At 43.8% G+C, this 25,317-nt stretch overlaps 1 protein-coding gene and 1 long non-coding RNA gene across 6 annotated transcripts in view; one reads left to right on the forward strand and one right to left on the reverse strand.

Annotated features, from left to right (window-relative positions):
* Window positions 1–25,317, forward strand: part of LOC139811262 (uncharacterized) — a 128,991-nt gene that overhangs the window by 48,431 nt on the left and 55,243 nt on the right. The gene's annotated exons all lie outside the window — the stretch shown is intronic.
* Window positions 1,888–25,317, reverse strand: part of LOC139811261 (uncharacterized) — an 85,983-nt gene continuing 62,553 nt past the window's right edge. For 2 of the 5 annotated variants that reach the window (XR_011731585.1, XM_071775430.1), the window contains one exon: window positions 12,550–14,507. Coding sequence is in view for 1 of the 5 variants with exons in the window: in XM_071775430.1 (XP_071631531.1) it covers window positions 14,502–14,507 (6 nt within the window). In the remaining 4 variants the exon portion in view is untranslated. Of the gene's footprint in view, window positions 2,407–12,549; window positions 14,508–25,317 lie in introns of those variants that run through there. The other 3 variants (XR_011731586.1, XR_011731587.1, XR_011731584.1) reach the window with 3 other exon arrangements.

Genomic DNA, 25,317 nt, shown 5'->3' on the forward strand with positions numbered 1-25,317 from the left:
CCGATTTTTTTAATTCTTTATTTTTTAAATATTAAAACAATTAAAGAAATCGGTTTCCAGAAAATAGATAACGAAAAACTATACACCCTATAGCACTCCCCGGAAAATTCTACCCCTATTTTATATGGTTTTAATACAAATTCGGTCCAATAGTTTTTAAGTTAAAAACGTTCAAACATACATCACCCGAAATGTATGTTTGAACGTTTTTAACTTAAAAACTATTGGACCGAATTTTTGCCACAAGTATATGAAATAGGGGTAGAATTTTCCGGAGAGTGCTATAGAGTGTGTAGTTTTGGCGTAGAACTACGTCTTTTTCTGGAAACCGATTTTTTAAATTCTTTATTTTTTAAATATTAAAACAATTAAAGAAATTGGTTTCCAGAAAATAGATAACGAAAAATAGAGATAGAGATAGAGGGAAAGGGAGAGGGAGAGAGAGAGAGAGAGGGGGAGAGAAGGAGAGGGAGAGAGAGAGAGAGAGAGAGAGAGAGAGAGAGAGAGAGAGAGAGAGAGAGAGAGATTATTTGCGTGTCTTAATACACATGTCCTCCGGGGCGAAGCCCGGGTAACCAGCTAGTAACGTATAAAATCATATCTTTTTTTATAGAGTGATATCCCCAAAGAAAGAAAGCACAGCTAAAAGTAGATTCGTTTGTAATATTTATTATTTGAATTTCTGTCTAATACATTTTATATCAATAATCATTTAATTCAGTATCGTTTTGTACAACTTGTAACTGATATTACAATATATTTTGATATAAGATTAAGATAAAAAATGTATATTGCCCGGATTGTTTGATATAAATATCCTTGGGTCTATAAGTAGTCTGCAAAGTCAGTCAAAGTATCGATATTAATCGTAGATCATCGCGACAAAGGCCGAACGGCTTAAAAAGAGGGAGATAAAGTCGCAATCGGCGCCGGGTGAAACGTGTCGACTGGCAAATAACGTAAATCAGATGGCTGTGAAATTCGTAATTAAGATTTTTCGCTCAGCGAACCTCATATCCGTTGGTGCTTTGTGCTCGCGATTGAATTGGCACCGCGAGAAGTTAACACCTACGCCCCGCGACTTTACGACCGGACCATTTCGCGCCGTATTCGTACGGCGTGTCATTCTTTTCTTCCTTTTACAATGTAGGAGATCAATATCGGTCAAAGGTATCGAGACCGTATCGCGTTTCACGGTGCGCGAACCCGTTCTTTCATCGCGTTCTTTCTTCGTGGCACTTGCTGTATGCGCGAGTGATATTCAATTTACACCCACAGAGAAACACACAGAGAGAAAGAGAGTAGTGCCCCGCGCCGATTAGTTCGGCTCTGTCGTCGCTTGATTTATCGATAAACTGCGGCCCGTCGGCGTCGCAAAAATCATCGCGATTCGGTAACGCTATCTAGCACCGAGGATTTACGGCGTGTTTAAACCTTTATAAGGTATGCTGGGAGCGCACCAGGAAGACGAGAGGGAAAGAGTAATGGTAAAGAGAGTCGCTCACGTCGATGCAAACTGTACTTGCATTGTGCCCGAGGCACCGCGGTAATGCCAACTTCACGAGTTCGCAGCCATAAAATCGTGAATTATTAACACTAATATGTAACACCATGCCTGCCGGTACAATCGCGTCGCAAAATCGCGGTTAAACGCGTCCGTGCCTCGGCGTGCCGATATTATACACAGTGTTATCGGTAAAATGTATTCCGCTGGCGACTCTTAACGTCTATACTAATCGGTGGTGCTCGACTAAAGAGTCATTTGCGAAACCGGGGGAACTATCTAGTACGTCGTAAAGCAGCGCCGTGTCACGTTCGAACTATTAACATCCAGAGATACAGGAGATTCTTTTTTTCATACACGAGGCTACTTAACTCTGACACTCGTCGATTAAGCATCGTTTATTTTAATGTCCATTGACCGCCAATATCTCACACATTATCTAAAACGCTTGAAGAACAAGGGATCGTAAATTCTCGTGGTACCAATTACGCGCGGAGACCTTCGTGGCGGAACGTCGCGTAGCAGAACCATGCTAACGTTCCAATGATATTAATTTCCGAAGAAAATCTCATTAAAATTATTCAAATCTAATAATTCTGCGTAAAGTATTACAGCAGGAAACGGACTCCGCGTCATAATATTAAGATTGTCGCAATGGAGGAAAATCGAGGTCGAGTTTGCACGGCTGACTGTACCGCAACGCGTATCCTCTTGGTCGGTCCTCCGTTGGTGGTTTATATAGCCGGTCTGTTTACGCCTCTCTTAGATCGTTGCAGAATGTAGCGCTGGGTCATCGTGAAAATGTTGATGCGTCACGTACGCATTTTAGTCACCCCGTCGTACGAAAGTTCCGCTTCGATTTGCAAGTCTCCCTGTAGTCGTCCCTTAATCAGTCGCTATATCTAATGTTTGATGAACACAGAAATATAAAAGTGCAATTGTAAAAAGTGATTTAAATACTCAGATCAACTATATTACATTATATATTATTAGTATTAATTATATTAGTGAGAAATGTAAAAAGAGGGTAGGAGTAAAGTCAGAGGAAGTACTTGTGTACGTTTATTTTGCCTCTCTCTTTCTCATAATAAATGACCGCATTAATGTTCTCCTCTCGCTCGTGTTGCGAACTAATGAGAGAGCGAGGGAGAAAAATTTGATCAATTTAGGTGTCACGTTCCTGCGAAAGACCTGCTCCGTGATACAACAGAGCGGCTAATTTAATTTTGCGCATTATATCGCCGGTATTAAGATCAAAGATGCGTTTAGTGATGCCACGGTGCATTAGGTTTAAGTGGAACGGCGCGAAAGTGGCGCATTATGTAGCGCGAGGATCGAAAGGGGGCACGTCACGCCAGAAAATGTCTTCCTGAAGGAAAAGGGGGGAAAGGGCAAAGGTGGACAATAAAATCGAGTTATTATCCTTATTAGCGTCAGCGTTGCGAAAGAACACGGGCGCGTAGGCTGCGCGCGGAGTCATTGTCGTACAATGTGCACCCGCTTTGCACTCGATGTACTTACAAAACGATACAGAATAATCGATCGCACGCCAATAAAGATCGACGAACGCTCATGAACAACGGTCGTAAATTAATTCACGGCTACTTTTCAAAAACGCGAATATTTAGCTTTTAATCGTAAACAGTGATGAAAAATTATTCTTGATTTTATTTTTTTTTGTTTGCCATATTTTTCGTGACAGACAGGTTTAGCTCACGGAAGATCTCTACCGCGAGAACATTAAGTGAAGATCGAATCGCGCACCGTGCTGGTATAGGTGAAGTTATTCCGAGTACCCCGCGGTGCCGAGCAAGTCCTCCGCAAGTGGCCTTATTTACTGTAAGTAGAAAATGCCTGTAGAATTCGAGCGCGTCCACGCGAACGCGGAAGAAGACCCACTCGGACGCCACTTGTCCCCGAGAATTCCAGGACAAGTGGCACGATTCTACGAGCGCACGACGAAGCCGGGGCCCCCGTATGCAAGGTGAGGTAAAGTGTGGTCGTTCCCCGTATCTCTTCCTCCTTCTTCTTCCTTCCTTCTGCACTCTTCCCCGCTTCTTCGCTGCGGCGCGGCGCGGCGGCGTCCCCGCGGCCAGCGGAGGGAACCGTGAGGAATACACGAAGCGTGCACGACGAGCATTCAGGTGAAGCGGGTTAATATCCCGACATTGTGGACACAAGTAATGGGGGCCCCTGTGCCTCAGAACGGTCTCTGATCTGCGTCCCGGCGGCGATGCTTTCCGCCATCAGTGGCTCTCATTTTACCAGGAGATCCTATTGCCGCAATGCATCTGTGGATCCTACAGGGCCGGTACCACACTCTCCGATTAACGTGATCCTTCGATTAAACTCACTCTGCATCTCTTTCTAACTGTCCCTCTAGAAAGAGACGAAGAGTTTTAATCGAAGGATCACGTTAATCGAAGACTGTGGTACCGGCCCCTAAAGATAGTTTCTAAAACAGTATTGTACATTGCTTTATCTATCGAAGATATTATTTCAAATCTTAGGAAAATACAATAACAATGGCCAAACACGGTCATGGCTAACTAAATTCTTAACGTATATGTTAAGAGTAGAAAAATGTCTCGAGTAATACATGAGCGCGAAAGAACTTGAATTATGACGTTTAAAATAAATGAAATCTTCTAAATTAATATATGCACTTTCGCCAGCTATTAAACCTATGATTGTCAATCAGTGTTTGTACAATCAGTGGGATTCACTAAATTGATTTATGCAAATCTATAAAACATAAACGAGTATCGGCATTGTGTCTCCATGATTTACGGGGTATATGCGTGCGTGTGGGCGTTCAACTGCTCTACACTACTCAAACCATTCGTCACGTTCCTGTAAATTCGTAGCGTCGAAGGGAGCCAGAGCCTTCGACACCTTCGAACCTCGCGTAGGTCGTATCTAATGGTATCTAGTGGTTTGCCTCATAGTAAATGGCTCCATAGAGCTGTGCGGCCGTGGAGCATAATGCGCGAATGCTTGATTTAAATTTATACGCCGTGGCGAGCGTCATTCATTCAATGACATCCGGCCTGGGTCGCACCCGATAGAAAGCTGTCCTATCGAACGATTGAAATATCGGCGCCGCGTCGAGGACAACAGACACGAGATCTACGTGATCGCCCGCTACGTTATAGAGTACAACTTCGTATCCTAACTCGGTAATTGTTAACCAACTTCGAACAAATAATTTACAAACCAATTGATTTACAAAGCAGCCCGGTCGATTAATTGACTGGTCATTTCGATTGAGGATCGCGTTCGTTTGATCTCGCCTTGTCTCGCGCGTGCCGATCACGGTCGTCGCGCGCCACATGACAGTCAGTCAAGACAGGAGTCGAGTCAAGGAAAATTAGACGCGGCTTGTTTTCCCTTGCCGCGCACTTGTCCGACGTTTAAAAGCGGGATCTCGTTTATTCGCGCTTGCCGTGCATCCGCGTCATTACGATTCGTTTGTTCGGGAAATCGTATAGTCGCGAGCGCGGCACATTACTTTCTCTCGGAGAAGGCATCGACGACAACGAGCCTCGAGGAAGGCAACCCGATCCGCGCTGCTCGCTGCGCGTAATACACCTGCGAGGCTCTATCTAATTACTACTCCGCGACGGTGACAACGATCAGCGGCTTAACGCGCAAAATTGATGCGTAATAATTCCGACATTAAGCACACATCTCCTTATGTGCCGCGCGGCGGTACGGCCGCCGTATAATTTCAATCACATCGACAGCGCCGTCTCGCGCTATCAGCATGATCAGCAAAAACTTTCCCAATCCTAAATCCTAATCTTATCCCTAATGAACTAATTAATCTGTGATCATTAAAGCGAGCTGAAGTGGCGTGGCCGATGTTATTAGGAACGCTTCCTGTACACAAGCCGCGCGCACGCGTGCATGTGTACAGAATCGCAAAAGAGCAGCTGGCGCGAATGTGAGTGATTCGCAGAATTGGCCTAAGAGAAGATTTATAAATAACATACCGGTTCTCTCCGCGCGCGAAAGAATACGAGACGAGACGATGCACAAAATGATTATTCAATTCATCAACATATAGAAGTTGAGTCGGACGAAAATTGAAAACTCGACACCGTTTATTTCAACTTTCACCGTTTAGAAGGTTTTACTTTTATCCGCTGGCATCTATCTTCCTGCGCAGACCTTTTCTACACGGCGCGGCGTCAAATACGTAACGAAGCAGAGATCGTAAACTATAAGACACACGACGCGCATTTATTTACCTTCTCGGCTCGAAGACAACCGGGTAATGATTAGAAGAGACTTGGCGAGAGCACCATTACAATAACGACATGTCTACTTCAACGTTCTGAGAAAATGTTTTCTCTGGACTGGGCGACATGACAGCGCAGGAGACTCTCTAATGAAAAGGCTAACCAAGCTTCAAATTAAATTTCCGCGAGTCGCTTTACACCTACGTCGCCGACTGAGACGCCGGTTAAAGCGAGAGAATCGTCTCGCCGTGAGTTTCGGTTACGAAAATCTTATCCTGGAGGTAGCACAGATCGATAGGCAGGTAAAAGCGGGACACGTTAGACGAAGATGAGATCCGTGTCGGATGGACCGCCTTGTCGGTCTTCTGAGTATGTAATTCTTCGTGGGAACAAGGCAATTCATGCTAAAGATATGGTGTGTAGGGAGAGGTGTATGGAAGGCGTTCATTTTTTTCTACGATGATAAATGATCTCATCATTGTCGTTCAGAGCGAAATGTGTCGGAAGGAATTTGTATCACTTCGCCACATTTGGACTAGCAGAAGGAAGGGATAATCCGAAAATACTAAAGCAAGACGACAGGAGCAGCGAAATAGCGCAGGGAAAGGAAATCATTAAACAACAGAAATCCTGTATTTCTTCATAAAAAAACTTGTAATCGATATATTAGTATTAGTGACCCAAATCGCGAGTTAGTCGAATTAACTTTTTTATCACGCGTCAGCAATCAATCATTTCTCTTTTTTTTTTAATTATTTAATCCTAAAGGCAAAGTCGTGAAATAGAGAGAGAGAGATAATTAAAACGCGGTTAAAGTTAATCAACGTAGGAATCTAAGACACTTAACAAATGTTCTGGAACAGTTGAGTCATCTTAGATCGTCATCGAACCATACGGATCGGGTAGGGGTGAAAGGGTACGCGAGGTAGGCTTGCGTCATGATCTGGGGATATGACCGGCGTCTAACGCATTACAAGACACTCATTAACGCCGTGGAGAGTCGCTTCGTTTCAAATTAGCCGAGCGCCGACAGTAACGGCGACGAAGCACGTGTCAAATCGGGGCACGAGTCAATCAACGCCTCGCGGCGGCATCGTTAGCGCGGGTCTCGTCGCCTCTCCGTTAAATTCCATCGCGTCAGGCCGTCCCTCTCGTTCTTTCGACTGTTGCCCATACGCAGCAACCGGTAACGTCAATTAATTAGGTATCGTGACCGATACAAGAGAGAGATGTCTTTCTCGAAAAGTATGACCGTTCGAATCTATTGAGCTATTTGGTTTGCGCAGCGATTTACCATTTATACAGGAAGGAAACAGGGCTAATTAAGAGCCATCCGCCGATATTAATGCGAAAAAATTTATTCAGTCAATAATTAGTTCGAACGTTTCGGTCTTTGTTCAGACCATCTTCAGCATCTAACAAAATTCACAAGTGAGTTCTTTGTTGCTCGAGACAGACGGTTCCTCTTGCGAATGAGGAGGGTAAGTTTCCGCCACATTTTAGATTATTACTCTCACACATTTACATAAGATATATTTAGGATTCAACAACATCTCTATCCTTTGTGGCGGAAACCCATAGGAAACTAATAAATATTCCTCGTCATTCGTATGATGATTAGTGTTCGTCGATTAATTTGCCACACATATCATGTAAGTGTTTACTGTATAAATAACAGACATATTGAGAATTTATGTATGTTCATATTTGTGAATTTTGTTAGATGCTGAAGATGGTCTGAACAAAGACCGAAACGTTCGAACTAATTATTGACTGAATAAATTTTTTCGCGTTAATATCGGCGGATGGCTCTTAATTAGCCCTGTTTCCTTCCTGATTGAATTTCCAACAGAGCCTCTACTCAACGATTACCATTTATTGATACCTTGAAACAGAAAATCATATACAATCAAAGTTCAATAATACATCGATTAGAAATAGTGAATATTTTTCTTAAATTTATGATTAACTGAAACTATAAAACTGAATTATAATAAAAGCAATACGTAAATCTTCATGTCTTCTTCGAAATAATATAAGACGAAATATAAGAAATTAATATTGTATATAAAAGAGAAATTATTTATATCAGTTCTAGAAATACGATTTCTAAAGAAAATGACAGAATTATACAGGAAATATATTCTAAAGAAATTCTCCACCTTTCATAATTCTGTCATTATCTTGAAACGCAATTTCCATCCATTCTCATCTCAGTGCGGGCAATATTTTTAATCCAAATCGCTGGAAATAATTCAACAAAGGTAAGATAATTTGAACGGGTGCATAATGGACGGTAGCGGCGGTAGAATCGTCGGCTAGATTAAAGAAATGAGAACGGATACAGATTGTATCGCGAGAACGCGCTGCTTCTCTATAACCGTAATAACCAGTTAAACGTTTTCGCGACCGAGTTCGTGGAGGCGAGGCAGAGAGAACGGAAGAGAATTGTAGGGAGGAGGAGGGTGGACGTGAAGCGGGGTCGAAAACTAATATCGAACAAACCCGGCAGGCCCCCGGCAATTGTGGTCGCGAGGAACGGCTCCGGCTACTGTGAGTCCCACGCCTGGAGAACTTTCGTCCGCGACGAGGCCTCTGGTATCGGCCGCCTTGTCCGTGAACTCGTACTCAATAATTTCGCAACCGGTAGGACTAATTTTGAATGCCATTAGTTAGCACACGCCGCCTGGGATGATCTGGCCGGCGCGACGGATTGTTATTTCGTTCATTCCTTCTCGCTACTTTGCCCTTCTCTTCTTCTTCCACGGCTTCGTTCATTCGGCTTATGCACGGCAAAGGGGCAAGAGGGGAGGGAAGAATCTCACCACCACCCTTGAAATTATTTGCTTCCTCTTTGTTCACGGATTGATATCATGCTACTGCATTACCCCTTGCAAAAAAGTATAAGTGCAGAAATTAACTCTGGAAAATATACACTGAGATTTAAAAGACTCCAATCATTCAACTCGCTTGACTCATTCAATAAAAAAAAAACTGTACAGATATGTTCTTTATATCTTAAAGAATAAAATGTAATTTCCTTGAAAATATCTGTAATGAACAAATAATGTAAAACAAAGGTCCAAAGATCCCAAAAGTTTTTGATTTAATCACTTCAGTGATTAAATTGAGTCTGTCTCAAAAACAAGAGAAAAAAACTAAAGCTAACATATTTGTAATATATTTTTAATATTTTTTTTCTGTTTCTAAAATATGTAGAAATATATGCCTATAAATGCATTTAAATAGGTTGATAAGAATCCGTTCTACGAAATTAAGAATTTCTGTAAAATCTGAGAGATTAATTTTAAGTTGCTGAGAGGGGGGATGGACATATCTTTTTTTATCAGAGTGCAGATATACAATTTCATATAGCGCATTACGCATCGGACTTCAACCTTCTTCGCCGCCTCTCTCATCCGCCGCTCATCTTCCTCTATACAATTCTCATCTCATCTCTCACTTCCTCTTTTATACCCTCTTCTTGGCTGGCGCCACCTCTGATTGAATCGGTCATGATACGGACGACGATTCGTTTCGCAGCTATGCGCCGTGCACGTCCACGCACTGCCGGCTGCGAATTCCGCGGGATCGTTTCTGTCGAGCATTTCCCAGCATCGGCTGGTTGGTACGTACGGTATTAGGTCAGCGAGCGCGCGGAGCCTCATACCCCTTTGTTCTTCTCTACTGCGCATACTTAGATAAAATATACCGGGTCGTGCCCGAACGCATGTCGTCCGCAACTATTTTGCGAGTATCGAGAACAAGATTCGAAAGTCGTATAAGATGAGTATCGTGGGAATATACGCAAATCATTTACACTTCTCACGCAGTGACAAAATACAATCGACTTAGTAAATAAAATATTTAATATTAAAATTTAATTTAAGTAGACATCTCATGAATCATATATTTGATTATTCGATAACTAATTAATTTAAAAAAAATAGAAACAAATTTAAAAAATATGTAAAGAGACGTGTAATATTCATACGCGTATGATGTAGCATGACACTTATCGATATTAAGTATTATGTTAAAGGAAGGCGGATATAAAGACATTCTAAATATCTTCCGAGTGCCGAACAATGTGTTATTTGGTGATCAATGCGGCGTATCGACAGCGAGGCCGACAAGAACCGTATACAGCCGTATCGTCGCGGCGCGCTCGTAGTCACTCACGTAGTCGTAGCTTTGATGTACACCGCACCGGTGCATTGTTGATGCATTATAATGCATACCCGCTAAGAAGCACGCGGGTATGTCGGTATTACGGCCTCACGCGCACGCCTCTCCCCGATACTGGTTCGAGGTCCGATAATCAAAAGCGTCCTCCCCGCGCTCTCGCGAGCAAGCTCATGCATATGCTCGGTCGAGATTATATATGAATAAAAAGACATCGTGATGGGCGTATACAATTGAAAATCGTATTACGTAAAAGAGAGGGGTTTGGCGGCCACGGCAAATAGGCAACGATCCTACACGGTGAAAATTTGCCGTTTTTTTCCGACCGATCGCGACAATCCCATTCCCATCGACAACGACGTCCCGTTCACGCGAATGGGAGTGGGTACAGTAAAACCGTTGTCGCTCGGTATCTGGTACTGGTCATCGCGAACAGGCTGATTACCAGGCTGGACATTCTTTCAGGAGAATGTAATCTCGCAGGCATATGTATAGTGGCCCCGACGTGTACTATGACGGTGGAAAATGAAGCGTTTGTAGTCTTCAATAGAGCGACATAATGTAAGATGACTCTTTTACGTAATAATATTGAATATTATTAATGACGCGCGTGTCAAACATTATGAGCGATTGAGTCTTTCTTCAGCTTGCCCGTATGCGTAATGTGGTATACGCGCGTGTACGGTTCGCCGTAGTTCTAAGCGTTAGTTCGCACTGTTAAAAAATTGTTTAATGGCGCGTCGTTCCAGTCGATTGAACTGTTATGCTGCGCTGCTGATTGCTTATTAAGCGATATACTTAATTGATTGGAACAGGATGTTATTAGAAACGTTTTCGCTTAATATGGATATAATTCGATGTTGTAGCTGGCGTTTCTCACATTTTAGAGAATATCCACAGTGCCATATATCTTTATATAAGATTTGCAGCACCATCGTGCAAAATTAGAAAGAGAGAAACTAAAAATATTACAGTTGTGACTGATCGTTAACATTTCTCTCCGTATAAAAGCAATGTCATATGCAAGAACAGCTTTGGACGCGATCGACAACAGCTCCTTTAACGCACGGTGCGAAAATCTCAGTAATCACGCTCTCGGTGAAGTGATGCATAACGCCGTCCAATTAGTACGCGGCGCGGCTTCACTCGCAGGGATAGCGGAGAGTCCGTCGTTCATGAGTCCGCGAGTCTGCGAGGAGAGGAGAGAACGCGGAGGAGCGTGGTCAAGCTTCCGTGCTACACCGGCGCTACGCTCCCGCTGGCTCCTACTGGCTTCTGCTGGCGCTAGTCTATAATTTGCGCGGTCGTGCCCCGAGGATCCACGGCGTCGTCGTCCTCCACCTTACCTTCATCGTCCTCCCGGAATGATACTCTCTCTCTCTCTCTCTCTCTCTCTTTCTCTCTCCTCCCCTCGGGATAGGACGACGGGCGAGTTTGTACACTATTTGTGCCCCTGTTGCTGCCCGGTAGCAGCCACCGGCCCCCGCGCCGCTGCAATTACAACGCCCCCAGTCGTTTTTAATCTCGGATAACCGGCAAAAAACGTAATAACCTTTTTGCCGCGGCAAGTCGAACATTACGCATGGTGGGCAAATGCGGCGGTGGACCCACCACTCTCGACCGGCGGGCCCCGGGCCCACGCGAGTCGAACCCTTGATACGAAATTGGGGACTCCGCCCCCGCATCCTGCGCCGCGCAAGGAACGAGGATAACGACCAGCCTGTATGCAAATGCCTGGGGATCGCTCAGATTTCGCGAAGATTATTACGCCGGTCGTGCGTGCCCGGGAGCCTTCGCTTCGGGAATTACGCGCACGAAAACGGGGCCTCCCCCGGAGCCCTCCGCAAAAAAGTTCCATCGCAGTGACATTACCGCAGGCCTGTGTCCTAAGGGAGAGTCGCTGACAAGTTTTTGATGAGAACGCTGCTCGTTTTACGTTGTCGCTCATTTCGTAGCCATGTAAATATCACTCGGCCGGTCGTTTGGCGTCGATAAACGGCCACTTGTACGCAGGGCACAAGGGGTACCGCCCTAAAAGTTGCTTTGCGGCATTAACTTCTCGGTGAAAGTGCTTTTTCTTCGTCTTCGTCAAATTCCCGGACTATAAGAGGAACATTTGTTCGAATGCGTTTGGGTTTTACGTATATATATAATTTCTTGTAATTGCACTCTGGGAGAAATTTTGACTGGTTTTCTCGCAGTTAAGTAACTTAACATTTTGGTTAGTGCCCCGTAAGTGAAAATTATCTTTGCGTAACTGAATATCGATAGAACTAGTTGAGAGAATTGACTAGTATAACTTAAAAATCTTTGAAATAAATAGAATAGCCAATTACGATTTTTAGTTACGGGTTTATTAGGGTTATGAATCCAAATAATTTGATTACTAATCGTGGGCTCCAAAGTGGATTGCTTAACCTTTTTTTCCCAGAGCATATATATGAGTACAGTTTACAAAAGAAGATGGTCTCTAAATAATTAAATTAAAAGAACGTAATAAAAATAATAATATAGATTATATGTAATTTAATTTATTTTTATCGTATAGGAAAATTTTATTTTCCTTCGTAGATCTTAATCTCTTTTAAAATTGTGTAACGCGTTTCACGTAATCCTCAAGCAACTTTGTTCGGATATGCTATTTTTAAACGTAATAAAATATCCGCGGGCTTCGATAATCTTGAGATAGTGGTATTTTTCCGTCGCATCTCCGTCGTCATTGTCTCTGGCACTCCTGCTATTCCTGAATCACAGGTTCGCATTAAGCGTTACACGCGGGGTGTGCGACAGGAGCCGGCGCGGGCGGGGGCGTTATTGTCGCTCCTTTCCTTCGTTTCTACAATTGCGTCATAACGACAGCCCCGTACCTCGTACGGGTAGAAAGCATACAAATCGAATCGCCAACGATCATTTGTCAAGCGAGAACGTCCGCAACGAGCGCAAGGAGCGTTGGCGCGAGCGGCTATCGCACCTAAGAGACCACGGATTACCGAACAGGAATATGCAGAAGCGAACGAGAAGTAGGAGTAGGAAGAAGAGGAGGAACAGGAGAAAAGGAGGAGGAGAAGGAGGAGAAGGAGGAGAAAGAGGAGGAGGAGGAGGAGCGCGAACGGTAATGCTGGTGGTGGAAGAAGACGGTAAAGTCTCCTTGCACCTACCGTATCTCCGCCTGGGAGAGTGATATTTCTATCGTCGACGTTGAAGCAGGAACGTGTTAACAATCCTCGCCTCGGCGTTCAGCGATTGATGGCCGTGGAAAGCAAGATTTATTAATCTCGACTATTATCACTGCGTCCGCCGTGCGGCGAGACTCTATCGACATTTGAGTCAGGTGCAAATAATGGTGAGCGATATTTTCATAAGGACCTGTTTCGCCTGTTTATCATTGTGTTTTCCAAATAGATCTTTATGTCCTTATGTAAATATTTGCTATATTATTCACTGTTATTTTTTTTTAAGCGCCTTGTCTTACGGGAGTCTATTCCGCAAAGTTCGAGAAATTTCTCCATTTTTTTATTTATTTTATAAACGATCAAACATGTGTTGTCCAGACAACAATGGGAACGATAAAACACAGTTTATTGTGTACGCTAGTATCGGTATGATTATGCGATTTCTATTAATAATCCCATAAAACAAGTATTTTCGATTTAAGGATGTTTTACGTATAGCTATATGTAGTATAATTTTGTTTTCTTGATTAAACAGTGTAAAGCTAGTCTTAGAAATTATTCATAAACAACATGTTATCATTGAGACAGAAAAAGCATAAAAATCACAATTTTGTCCCATTTTTGTACTTGATATTGTTTAAATAAATCATTAAAAAATTGAAAAAATATATTAACACAGAAAAACTTAAAAAACCGTAATTGCAATTCTCGATGTCATAGAAGTGTACCATAAAAATTTCATTCATTTTTACTGTACAGGAGCAGAGATATATATTATGATATTTACATGGGAAGTATATCTATATATATACAATTTCTGTATATATAACTTTTAAAGCAAATATTTCAGAAACGGGTCAGACAATCGATCGCAAATTTAAAACAGGTTTTTGGGATATATAAGTGCACAATCTCTGTAAATTTCAGCTTCATCCCTCTATTTTGACATAAGCGATATACATCCTTAATAGATATGGCACGAAATTGTTTCTGCATTCGATGAATAAATGAATTTGACACAGTGCAAGGAATATATTCGGCGAGATAGAGATTTTGTATTATTCACATGTATAAGTTGCGCAATTATGACACGCGAGCAGTTACTTTCATCGGTCGTGCCGCGAACGCGCGATCGCGGTTGAGAAAGATTAGAAGAATCGAGAGAGAAGCGAGAGATGTCGATGCGTGGATTGCTTTATTAAATTTTGCGCAATGCAAACGATTTTCTAGCTGCAGCGATGCGCACGAACTGACGTCCGAGCAATAAATCACGTGGCAGAATGACATCGGCACGACGGTTCCATCGGTACCTTCGGTTCTCCAGTGTCCATCATCCTTTCCACCCTCCTCCAATCCCTCCGGTATGTTCTCACTTTTGTGTCACCTCTGATCTTGTCATGCCTGAGTGCAGAACAGAATTGTACTCTGAGTGATTTATATTCCATTGCGTGATTACAGAAAAAGCTTTCGGATGTGATAACAGTAATGCATATATTGCTAAAAAGTCTTTTAATATTTTTTAGCAATATATGCAACAAAATTTTCTATTTTTTAAATATATATTTGAAAATATAAAAAGTTGACAAATAATGAAAATTTTAATTCCGAATAAGTAACATTTACTTCGCCAGTCAATAATTAACCTAATTAGCAGTAAAAACTTTAATCGACCCTTCTGGTAATGATTATAATCGTCATGTCAAATTGTCGCGCCATTTCGACCATAGATTTTGGTTCTTCTAAAATTGATGTAATTTTAATGCTTATACATATTATAAGCATCCTATTTCAATGATTTAATTTATTGTGAAACCCTGACTGAGGTAATATTTTTCGCAATAAATTAAATTATTCAAATAGGATGCTTATAATATAAGCATCAAAATTACATCAATTTTAAAAAGACCAAAATATATGGTCGAAGCGGTGTGATGATTTGTCATGACAATTATAATCATTGCCAGTAAGGTCAATTAAAGTCCTTTACTGCTAATTAGGAAAATTTTAATTGTTTATAACAAATCTCTTGCTTTCTCACTTTTTCCTCGCGGGCACGCGGCCAAACGCACATCATTTATTTACATAAATGCGTTCTAACGTGGCCAACGGGTGATTGAGTGAGAACACAAACACGTCGACCGAGGCATTAATTTAAAAAGCGAGCTTCGAAATTCCGATGGATGGGAGAGCCGCCACCCACGACGATCGGATTTTCGCTGTGTTCCCTGTGGGATAATGCATTCCACGCGCGTAGACTATAATATAAGGATTGAGCAAATTATCCCTATACACGTGTAAAATAAGGTACAAAGATAATGTTTATTCTTTTGAATCATTAAGAAATCGATGGCGCGCCGTGCGGCTTCGCGGTACATCATTAAAATCGAACGCACGTGGCCCATTTGGTGAGAACAAGGCAGGAAACGTGCACGTAATGTGCTACAACGCATGCATTGTATCTCATCGGAGTTAATTTCCAAACCTTCCTTTACATGTAAAGTTCTTCGCTAACGTAAGCATAACTTTATAATACATATTGAAGGTATTTCCGCATAAAGATAAAGAAACAGACGCAGATCAGAATATGATCGTTCAGGTATCACACGTTTAATATTCCGAAAAAATATCAGGTGCGATTAATCACGACGCCCGAAAATTAGATTTCTGCTCTCGGGCCCCGATAAGATCCGGCGCACATCATCAGGGATCTCGACAGCCACTTTATCCCGATCGACGTGCCGGCTCGTTGAGCACTGGAAACGTCTATCAGGAAACGTCGAAACTGGCCGAGGGATTGGTCAGTCGCGGGGGTGGAAATATCCCGCGGGCCACTCCGAGCGAGTCCGATGTATACACAAGGTTACGATATTTCCGTGTGTACGAGGCTCGAGTGGCTCGCGGTAGAATGATTGATAATCGATCGTGCCGAACTGGCTGGAGTCTCGCGCATCCAACGAAGATGAATTCGTTCTGCGCCGAGGCCTAATTGTGCGCAGTCAGTGGTCCACCATCAGTGGACTCTGTACCGGGTTAAAGCACATCCGCACCTACGCCGAACGAGAAAAAAAAACGACGAGCGCGAGCAGAAAGCGAAGAATAAGAAAGAGAGAAAGAGAAGAAAAGACATAAATCCGGAGGACGAAGTTGGAGTATCGGGGAGGAGAGAGAGTGAGAGAGAGAGAGAGAGAGAGAGAGAGAGAAAGAGAGAAAGAGACGAGGAGGAGGAAGAACAGGTCGCGATAGAGGAAGGAAGAGGCCGCAGAGGAGAAAAGGGATATGAGAAAGGCGTGCGGCAGCACCGGCTCGTGCGTGGCTAACTAACCCGCGCTGACCCCCTATCGATATTTCCACCTGGAGTTCGACCCCTGAGAATTCCATTTTTTTCGCGCGCGCATACGTTGCGAGCGAGCGAGCGAGCCTACGAGCTCTCTTCCGAGGAGCAGCACTGAAATTCTTTCTTCCGAGACTCTCGGACTCTCTGCCTCGACTCTGGCTCGATATCCGCGCGCGAGCGAGCGAGCGAACGAGCGAGGCGCATAAAACCCCGCGGGGTTAATGCACCGCTATAAATATAACGCCGTTGAGCCGTGCTTTGCGCGAAATTAATTACGTAACGTATTTACGCCGATGCGGTGCCGTTAGGCGTGATCGAGGACCCCGTGCGGCGAAAATGAGACGAGTCCGCGCCGCACGGAGATAATGAATTATCAAGTCGCTCGGCTGGTCGCGCGATCGCGCCGTACCGCAGCAAATTGCACGCGTTACCTTATTCTCGCTGGTTTTATGACGCACTCTTTAGGAGGTATCTAAACACCGGTCTTTGAGTACCTACTTCCAGGTCGTAAACCTTTGCGTTCGCAGTCGCGAATGCGATAATATATTTATCATAAAATTGTATTTAAACATACAACAGTTTGAAGATTAACATGAAAAGTAGTGTAACTTTATTTTAAGACATTTCTTATTGCAATTATTAATGCTATCAATAATGTTTTAAAAGATATTGTAACTCTCATTCATATAGTGTTATATTTATTTAATATTTTGTATTGAAATAATGAAAATCTTTCTCTCAAGTGGAAAACTTATTGTACAAATATTTTTCCTGAAAATAAATTAATAAAACTGGCCTGGTTTGAACATTATTGTTTAAGTTTTATTAAATAATAGAGTTACAGTTTGCAGCACCGTTATATTCTTTGATCATAAATTTTTTCTCTAAAATTTATTAGGCCCATCTTTTAGAAACAACATTTTTCCAAGTCATACCTGGTCTCTCTGGCTAATTCTCTGATAGTAATTTATTATAATTAAGACTGACTATTTAGGATAAATTTAGGACAAATGTAATATCGATCTAGAAGCGAGAGCTAAACTTATTTGGGCAACCAAGTCGATTCATTAACAAACTCGTTATTATTATGTCGAACGTACTTTCGAAGGCCTTATTACAAATTCCTTCTTAATTGAACACCAGGATAATAATCATCATAAATTTCCAAAAATTTCTCCTTCGACCTTCGACCTACTATATCCCGTAAACTGGCATATCCAAAAGCGAGCGGCGAATTAGCCCCTTTAATCACATGATAAATTATAATAGGAAGACACATATTGTATAAGTTGCGTGTCGAATAGAAACGAGGACATTTCGGTCGCATTTTATTACAGGGTCGAGCTGCTAACTTCAAGCAGTCTAACGAACTTCAATCGACGACTTTGACTGCGCGACACGCGGTGATCGATAGCCGTGCTAATAGATCGGTGTGATCGATAGATCAGCCACTTGCGTTTAGGGAGAGAAAGGATTCATTTGCCACGGCTGTCGACTCATTACACGAAGAACAGACGCTTCGTGTTCCGCGTTCGCGTGTCATATTATTATTTTTTATTTTGCCGGCTCATTCTTCGACAACTACTTTCGAATCTACGACGATATCAAAGGACCATATTTAGGTCAAAAAATTTTTGCGAGACATCGATCACATATAATCTACTTAGCGAGATATTCAATAAGATATTTTACACCTTGCATATAGCTTTCCTTATTTGCATTTTCCTTCGTTGCGTCCACGGCGAAATTCATGTGTTGACAAGTTTATTATAGAGAGAGTTCCGTGTACAACAGGATTGTGCGTTTTTAGATTACGTTGCTGGGACGCACGCGCGCACGCACTCGCTGAGAAGAAGATTCGCGCGGATTCTCTCTTCCGTTAAAGGTCGCGCATCCTCCGTTCGGACACATTATAAGTATTTTAGCACGCTGTTTGTGGTTTCTACGGGCACGGCTTACTTATGACCGCGGCGATCTCGCCTATTGACGGCTGATTAGTTTATGGTGATAAGACTTCAGTCAGGACGCGCTCCGCGGAGCGCGCAACGGGACCTCGCTGCGAGACAAACGGCGATTGCATGCCCGCGGGTGAACGATGTGTAACGAAGTAGCCAACTATGCATCAATCGTCGTAAAAGCATCGGCGCGATCTTTCGCGTCGGAAAGTCAATTTCTCCTGGCGTAATCTTCGTCGTTCGGATAATGGACGTCGATTCGTTTGTGCGACGAACAAGCCGAGGCAAATCTCGCCGGCACCGTTACGCGCAATGCGAACCTAGATCTGGAAATCGCATATTCATATCCTCAACAGCAGGTGTCACAGTTGAACCGCTGCGAGACCCAGCGATCGATCGAAGAAAAGAGAAAGAAATAAAAAGAGAAGAGAAGATGACGTTGTCGACCGATCTCGCGGAAAAAGTCAGCCGTATCGCCGGCTGGTATTAGTGTCAACCGACGACTACGTCGGCGCGAATGCAAAATTTCAATTGTTAATCAGACCGCGCCAGCGGGCAGCCTTTGTCGCTTCTGAAAATCACCGCAGGGTTTCGCGGCTCGCGCCAATTTCGCCTTTCATCGCTGATTGCTTCCTTGTACGGCGCCGACTACCACGAGAGTATAGTGCCCATGCGGTGAAACTCAAATTAAAATCCCCGCCGATGTCAGGCGATAATGATAACGAACCACGTCGGAGGTGTTAATAGCCTGACAGGCATGGATCATCGATTTCGCAGTGACAGAAGCTCCATCGAGTGTTTGCGGAAGGAGGCTTGTAGTTAATCAGAATCCTTTCATCTCACGCACATTCGCTACGGCCCTAAGACTCCCGAAGCTCGGTCTATGTCACAATCGCCGTATAACGTATAATTTCCTCTATTACTTACGAGAAACGAATTTCCAATCACTTTATGTAAAATATAATACTTTAAGATACGCTGTGAAAATGTTTTTGCTATCTTAAACGAGTTTAGACATCAGTGATTGATTTCTAATAAAAACTATTTAAATGTGAGGTTGGATACAGTTCTTTCATCCTGCTTAAAAGTAACAGAGAATAAAAATAATTCCGTTCAATTTTTTGTGATAAAATAAAGCTAAATATTCTAAGAGCAATTAAGACAAAGTAAAAGCAAATGAATGCATAATTGTGGTTTCTAGGAAAAGAGTCCGCTAGCGCAACCGATCATACCTATATGTATTTCTTTAGTTGTCAATAAATACACTTTCCACGGAACTTTTGGTCGCCGGTGCCTCGAACTCGGACGAGATACACAAATGCCGTGTATAAGCGAATTCACATAATCCGCTCGCGGCACGGCGGCGTTCGTTCGTGCCAAAATAAATCAGCGGTTCGGCGTATGAAAAATAGCCCCGCGGCATCGGCGTCGTAGGTGTATATATTCGGGTCGCGAGGGCGAACGATCCTAACAAATTGGTCCCGAAGCAAATGAGCCCCACGATGCCGATTTATTATTATCTATTTACGATGCGCCTTAAATCACGCATACTCGAAAGCCGTCGGCATCTCGCCGGAGAAATCGTGAAGAGAGCCGAGAGAACAACAAGAAGCGGATAGTAGTATTCGAGGTGCATATTACGAATCATTTAACCACTCGATGAGGCCTCGTAACTTCGAATAAAGTGTAGCAATACGTGCCAGGTATTATTCCTTCATCTCGAGCGCAAAACATGCAACCTTTTGCTCTGGTAAATGTCTATTTGTCTTCTTCGCATAGGGAAAGGATCCGTGAAATCATCAGTTTCAAATAAATTTTAAATTCAAATAAATTTCAACATCTTATCCTATCTTTCTTTCCAAGAAGAATTTTAAGGAAGAAGTGCGAAATTTATTATATCGATATCTCAAAAGAGAAGAAATAAGATAAGATGCCAAAATTTATTTTAAAAAATATTATTTACATATCACAAAAAGCATTATACATATAGTGTCATATTTAAATGTACAGCTTGTATCATCGATCTTTCAAAAAAATACATCTTAAACGAGAAAAGATTTTTCAGTTTCATAACAACATGTATGTAGGGGCAACACATCATAATAATAGCGCAGATGTCATATCATTTTAAAAGTCATTTTAATAGCATCAAGACAACACGATGGGGCAAACGTAAAGATGACGCGCTTCACATTTGTCAATAATAATGTGTAAGAAATGCAAGGATAGTAGATTCCAGTTTTTCGTGCATGGTTTGTGATCTCGAGCCGTCCCGGTCGCACGCGCGAGTTTTGGCCTCGGTGAGTATCCTCGGCGGACAACGAGGGATCGGTATACCTATCGGTGACGTATTGACAGACATGAACAAATGACACGGCGCAGCTGGGGGGGGGGGGGAGTGCCCGTGAAGAGGCCTCGGCTAACAAAGCGAAGAAGGTCCGGCTGTATATCGCGGCCCGGCCACGGGACATTATCATATTATGCTCGTTTGTAACTACAAATTGAGTTACCCCCGCGCAAACCCCGCGGCAGTCCGCCGCGCCGCGATCTGCGTGTGGACCACTCTCATTGTCAGATACGCATCTCGAGGAAGGTCGGCGAACGTCAATCCGCGAACGATACCTTCCTCATGCGATGGATCCTCAACATGCGTTGGAAACAGGTCGACGCGACCGGCAGTCGCCGACGGGTGGTCGGCGGACTCCCCAAACCAGCCTCGCCGCTCGCCGCGAGTTGTTTTTTAAGAATTTGCGTGAAGTTTCGACACACGATATCCTCTGACATAATTGGGATGGAAGTTCCATACGATTCCTACGAGGTGTATGTATAAGCCTTACGAATTTTTCGCGTAATCGATATGCGTAACGAATTTCAACTCGTTATTTTTACGGCTGAAGCTGTTAATGGGGCTTAATATAAGAATTTTTATGTAATTATGATGTCTCAGCGAAAGTCAACGTCATGCAACTTAATGACATGCATACGTAAGTCCGTCATAGTCTACACTCAATCTGAGTCAGGTCGGAGTATCTGCGTCAGATCTCTCGCTGGCTAAATAATGTGGGCCAGAAGACAGACACGCGTTTAGCATTAGATGTAGATTATACGAATATGCGTCATGGTGCCTACACTTCCGAAGGTGTGTGCGTAGTGCCTGAATGAATTATACTTCCGCGTTCAAAGAAACCTCGCTTATACGCTACAACAAAATCGGAGTTATTCGCTATTTCAAAATTTATGTGTGCGAATTTAACGTGACGCGTTCAATAGCGCAACGTTGCATTAAGGGGTATTACGTAACACGTACAAAGGTCGGTCCGCTTGGTTCCTGTATGAGATTACGAAACCGTCGTAATAAACCCGCGAATAAATAGTAATAAAAACCGGCGAACGCGAGAACGAGAGAGGCTTCACGAAGACGCTCGCGCGCGGCGCTAAATCCGGCTCGTTCCCGGCAGATGAGTAATCCTTGATTTGACGCGACAGCCGTGAAGAAACTGTTATACATTGTTCCTTGATCGTGGCTGGTAAGCGACGTGGGCGATTCTTAGGCCGTTGTATTCATACTCATACACTCTGGCGTCCTGATGCCTCGTTATGTTTATGAGTCGAAACGCTCTCACGAAATTCTCATACCGCCCATGCTTACCTTGAAGACCGTCGCGCTACTTTGTTCGTTTCGTCGAAAAAATTTTTATGCCCCGAAAAGCACGCCCGTAAATGTCTTTTTTTGGTTTATCGGCGTTTCAACGGTATCGAGGGGATAATTTATCGTTGATACGACGGTTCTTTCCCTTCCTCGCCGAGAGATAAACTCTACCGAGTAAGGATAATCGTTAAGAATTGATATAACGCGACATTTTATTACCAATATTTTTTAGCGTATGAATTGGATCTGCTAATAATTGCTTATTCGTCCGCGCAACTTTCACACATTTTTATTGTCCCGTATACATATATTTATCCGCCGGCCAGAAGGAGCTGTTCAAATCGCGGCGATTAAAAGGCGTCAGAATATCTGAAGCCGTCCTCAAAAACTCATTTTGTCGTCGGCCACGTCGTTGATCATTTCCGACAGTTCTCGCAGAACCAATAAATGATGCGTTATAATATCGTTTACAGTAGCATCAAGTTTACGGCTTCTTTCAAACCAGAAGCATTCGTAATTGTGAAATCTTAACTTGCATCGTATAACTGGCGATTCATAAGCATTGATCTGCGAGTTGGAGAAGAAACAGTCATTCAACGCGCCAACTGCAGTCGCGCGAGACTACGGCCGGGATGGCAAATTGCTCGCAATACGTCCGCGACACTCCTCTGCTATTTCCGATATCATCCACGCGCGATGTTTCGCGTTGAATTAGCATAAATCATCGTGGGAGGACAATAAAGAGAGTGCGTCCAACGCGCCACGAGCGAGGGAATCCGCGCGCCGTCGCGCTGGGCCGCGTTTATCGCGTCGCGCGCGCGATGCGCGGCGTCGCAACTGCACGCGCTGCATTCGAGAAGACTGCATCTGTATGCGGTTGCGCAAGAGCGACGACGGTAGCTTCCTCCACGGTGGTGCACACACTCGTTTCCGCTGGCCATTTAGGGCCGGCGGGGGTTGACGGAGGTCGTGTTCCAATTACTCAACACACGAGGGCACCCACCTTCGTCTCCACCTCCACTGCCACCTCCATCCGAGCGCGACGTCGCCGCGCCGCGCCGTGCGCTGCCTTTGCGCATCGAGGATGCAACGGCCGGAGAGATGACAATCGGCCGGTGGGAGGATAAACGATCGTTTACCTACGTGCGCGTCGCCCCGTCGATTCGAGTTTGCTCATATTACGTTATATTTCGCCACCGCTTCTTCGTAGGTCCTCGACTCGACGCGCACCGAGTCCGGCCGGCATCGCACAGACATAATTTGATATCGTATCCGCCTCGTTTCTCGCGCGCGTCCTATCGAGGCGTAGAAACTCATATCCGCGCTCGCTCGCTCGGGCGTACTTGTCAATTAGCGGGATTTAAATTGCCTGACGTGTCTGGATCCTTATGCAAGGCGTGTTTCGCACGGCCCGAGAGAGTGACTAGTGTAATTAAACAATTTATAAAATTTATTATTCCACGTAAATCGCATTACATATGGGCGAACAGTTTAATTAAGTGCTGTCAATTGCTCGCATCTTATGTAACAGGACAAAAATTGAATTTTTGTAAATAATAGTTACGCAACCGTAGAGAGATATTATATTACCCTACTTTTATTATAACGCCGCGCAATTTTACTGAGTTTAATCAAACTCAGTTGTCCGTCACAAACGGAATTCATGAAACGTTTTCTATGAATCCTGATATCCCGTTTCGGGAGGCACGTCAAGAAATAATTAAAAGCATCACACCTACGTGCGATCTGTCTCGGGAGATTTATATAAATCGTGCGCGCGTCCCGAAGCGTGATTCACATGCGCGCCCTTTCGCTCGTCACCTATCAATTAAGAGATCGAGCGCGTTCGCGTTCACGTCCGCTCGGCGCGGCGCGGCGAGCGAAAGTACCGCGCGCAGGAAGTATTACTTACACGCTCGACGAGGCGGGCAGCAGCCGCTTTGGGGATAGTGGAAACTTACGAGCTGGTTCTCGCCTTATCGCCTACGCCCGCGTACGGACCTGATACGATCGACCGGCCGGGCCGTCGCCGATATCGATCGTGTGACACGCGCGCGGCGTTCTGCATCGTATTAAATGGTGCTCGCTCGCTTAATTTACTACTTGCTTACGCGGCTTCAACTCGCAGATATATGGGCTACCAAGCCGGACATCGGATAATTATCACGACACGTCCACGCGTTTCCTTCACAAGGTACGCACCCACGCGCTCGAACTTTGTTTTGATTTCGCCGCAACTGGCTTATATATTACGAGACCCAACGGAGAGCATGGTGCGCCGATATCGCAGCTCGAAGAGTTAGTCACCCGTGCAAGCGTGTGAGCGTGAGAGAATCAGCATGGACTGCGGCGTTACCGGTCGCCGCCGATTCTTGCGAGTTCACGCATATGAATCACCCAGCGGCGCCTCGCGCTCGATCGGACTTCCGGCGTCGATTCCCGCGGCTGTGTGAGAAATCATGCGAGAAAGTGCCGAAGAAGGTACGAGACAGTAAAAGTATAGGAGAAAGATAAATCCTCCGGTGGTATTGATTATAGAAAATGGTCAAAATAATACGCGGTACGTCAATGAAGCCACTAATAAAATGATTATATTGTGTGTATTGTAAATACGTTGCGGAAGTCAGCGAGATTTCATGGGATGAAATGAATCTTCTCAGGCCAGGTAGTGAAACGCATCTTATTGATAATCAAACTGACATATCATGCAGCGCGTATCAATCTTCCTTAGATTACAGTAGGTATATAATAATGGCTCATACTACTGATGCTACTTTATTGTAGCTCTCATGACGAATAGACTCGGTAAATTCAAAACAATCCGAACCCAGATGCAACTTGTTTGTTGCTATCATTCATGGAGGAAAAGTTCGACAGCACGATGCACTTGGTGGTACAAACACATATATGTATGTATTGTACATCTGTTATACGCGCACACACATAAACATATGTTTCGTGCCGCAATATATATTATATATAAAAAATAAAATGTATAATATGTATTTAGGCGCGTGTATGCAGATATATAATATGCGCATATAGACATAGTACCTTCTCGCCAGAAGCAGTTACACTGATTGCTGTGTTTTCAAACTCGAAAGAACTCCTCCCGGTCCCGTCCGTGGGAACTCACCGAGCCCGCAGACACGGTACGGACTACGTACGTACGTACGTACGTACGTACAAGTAGACGAGTGTGGTCAACCATGGAAGGAAGAGCAGGACGAGAACAAGAGGGAGAGGAAGCGGAGGCAAGGGAGGCAGCCGAAG

The sequence above is a fragment of the Temnothorax longispinosus genome, chromosome 4 (genome assembly GCF_030848805.1).
Source record: "Temnothorax longispinosus isolate EJ_2023e chromosome 4, Tlon_JGU_v1, whole genome shotgun sequence".
Taxonomy (NCBI): domain Eukaryota; kingdom Metazoa; phylum Arthropoda; class Insecta; order Hymenoptera; family Formicidae; genus Temnothorax; species Temnothorax longispinosus.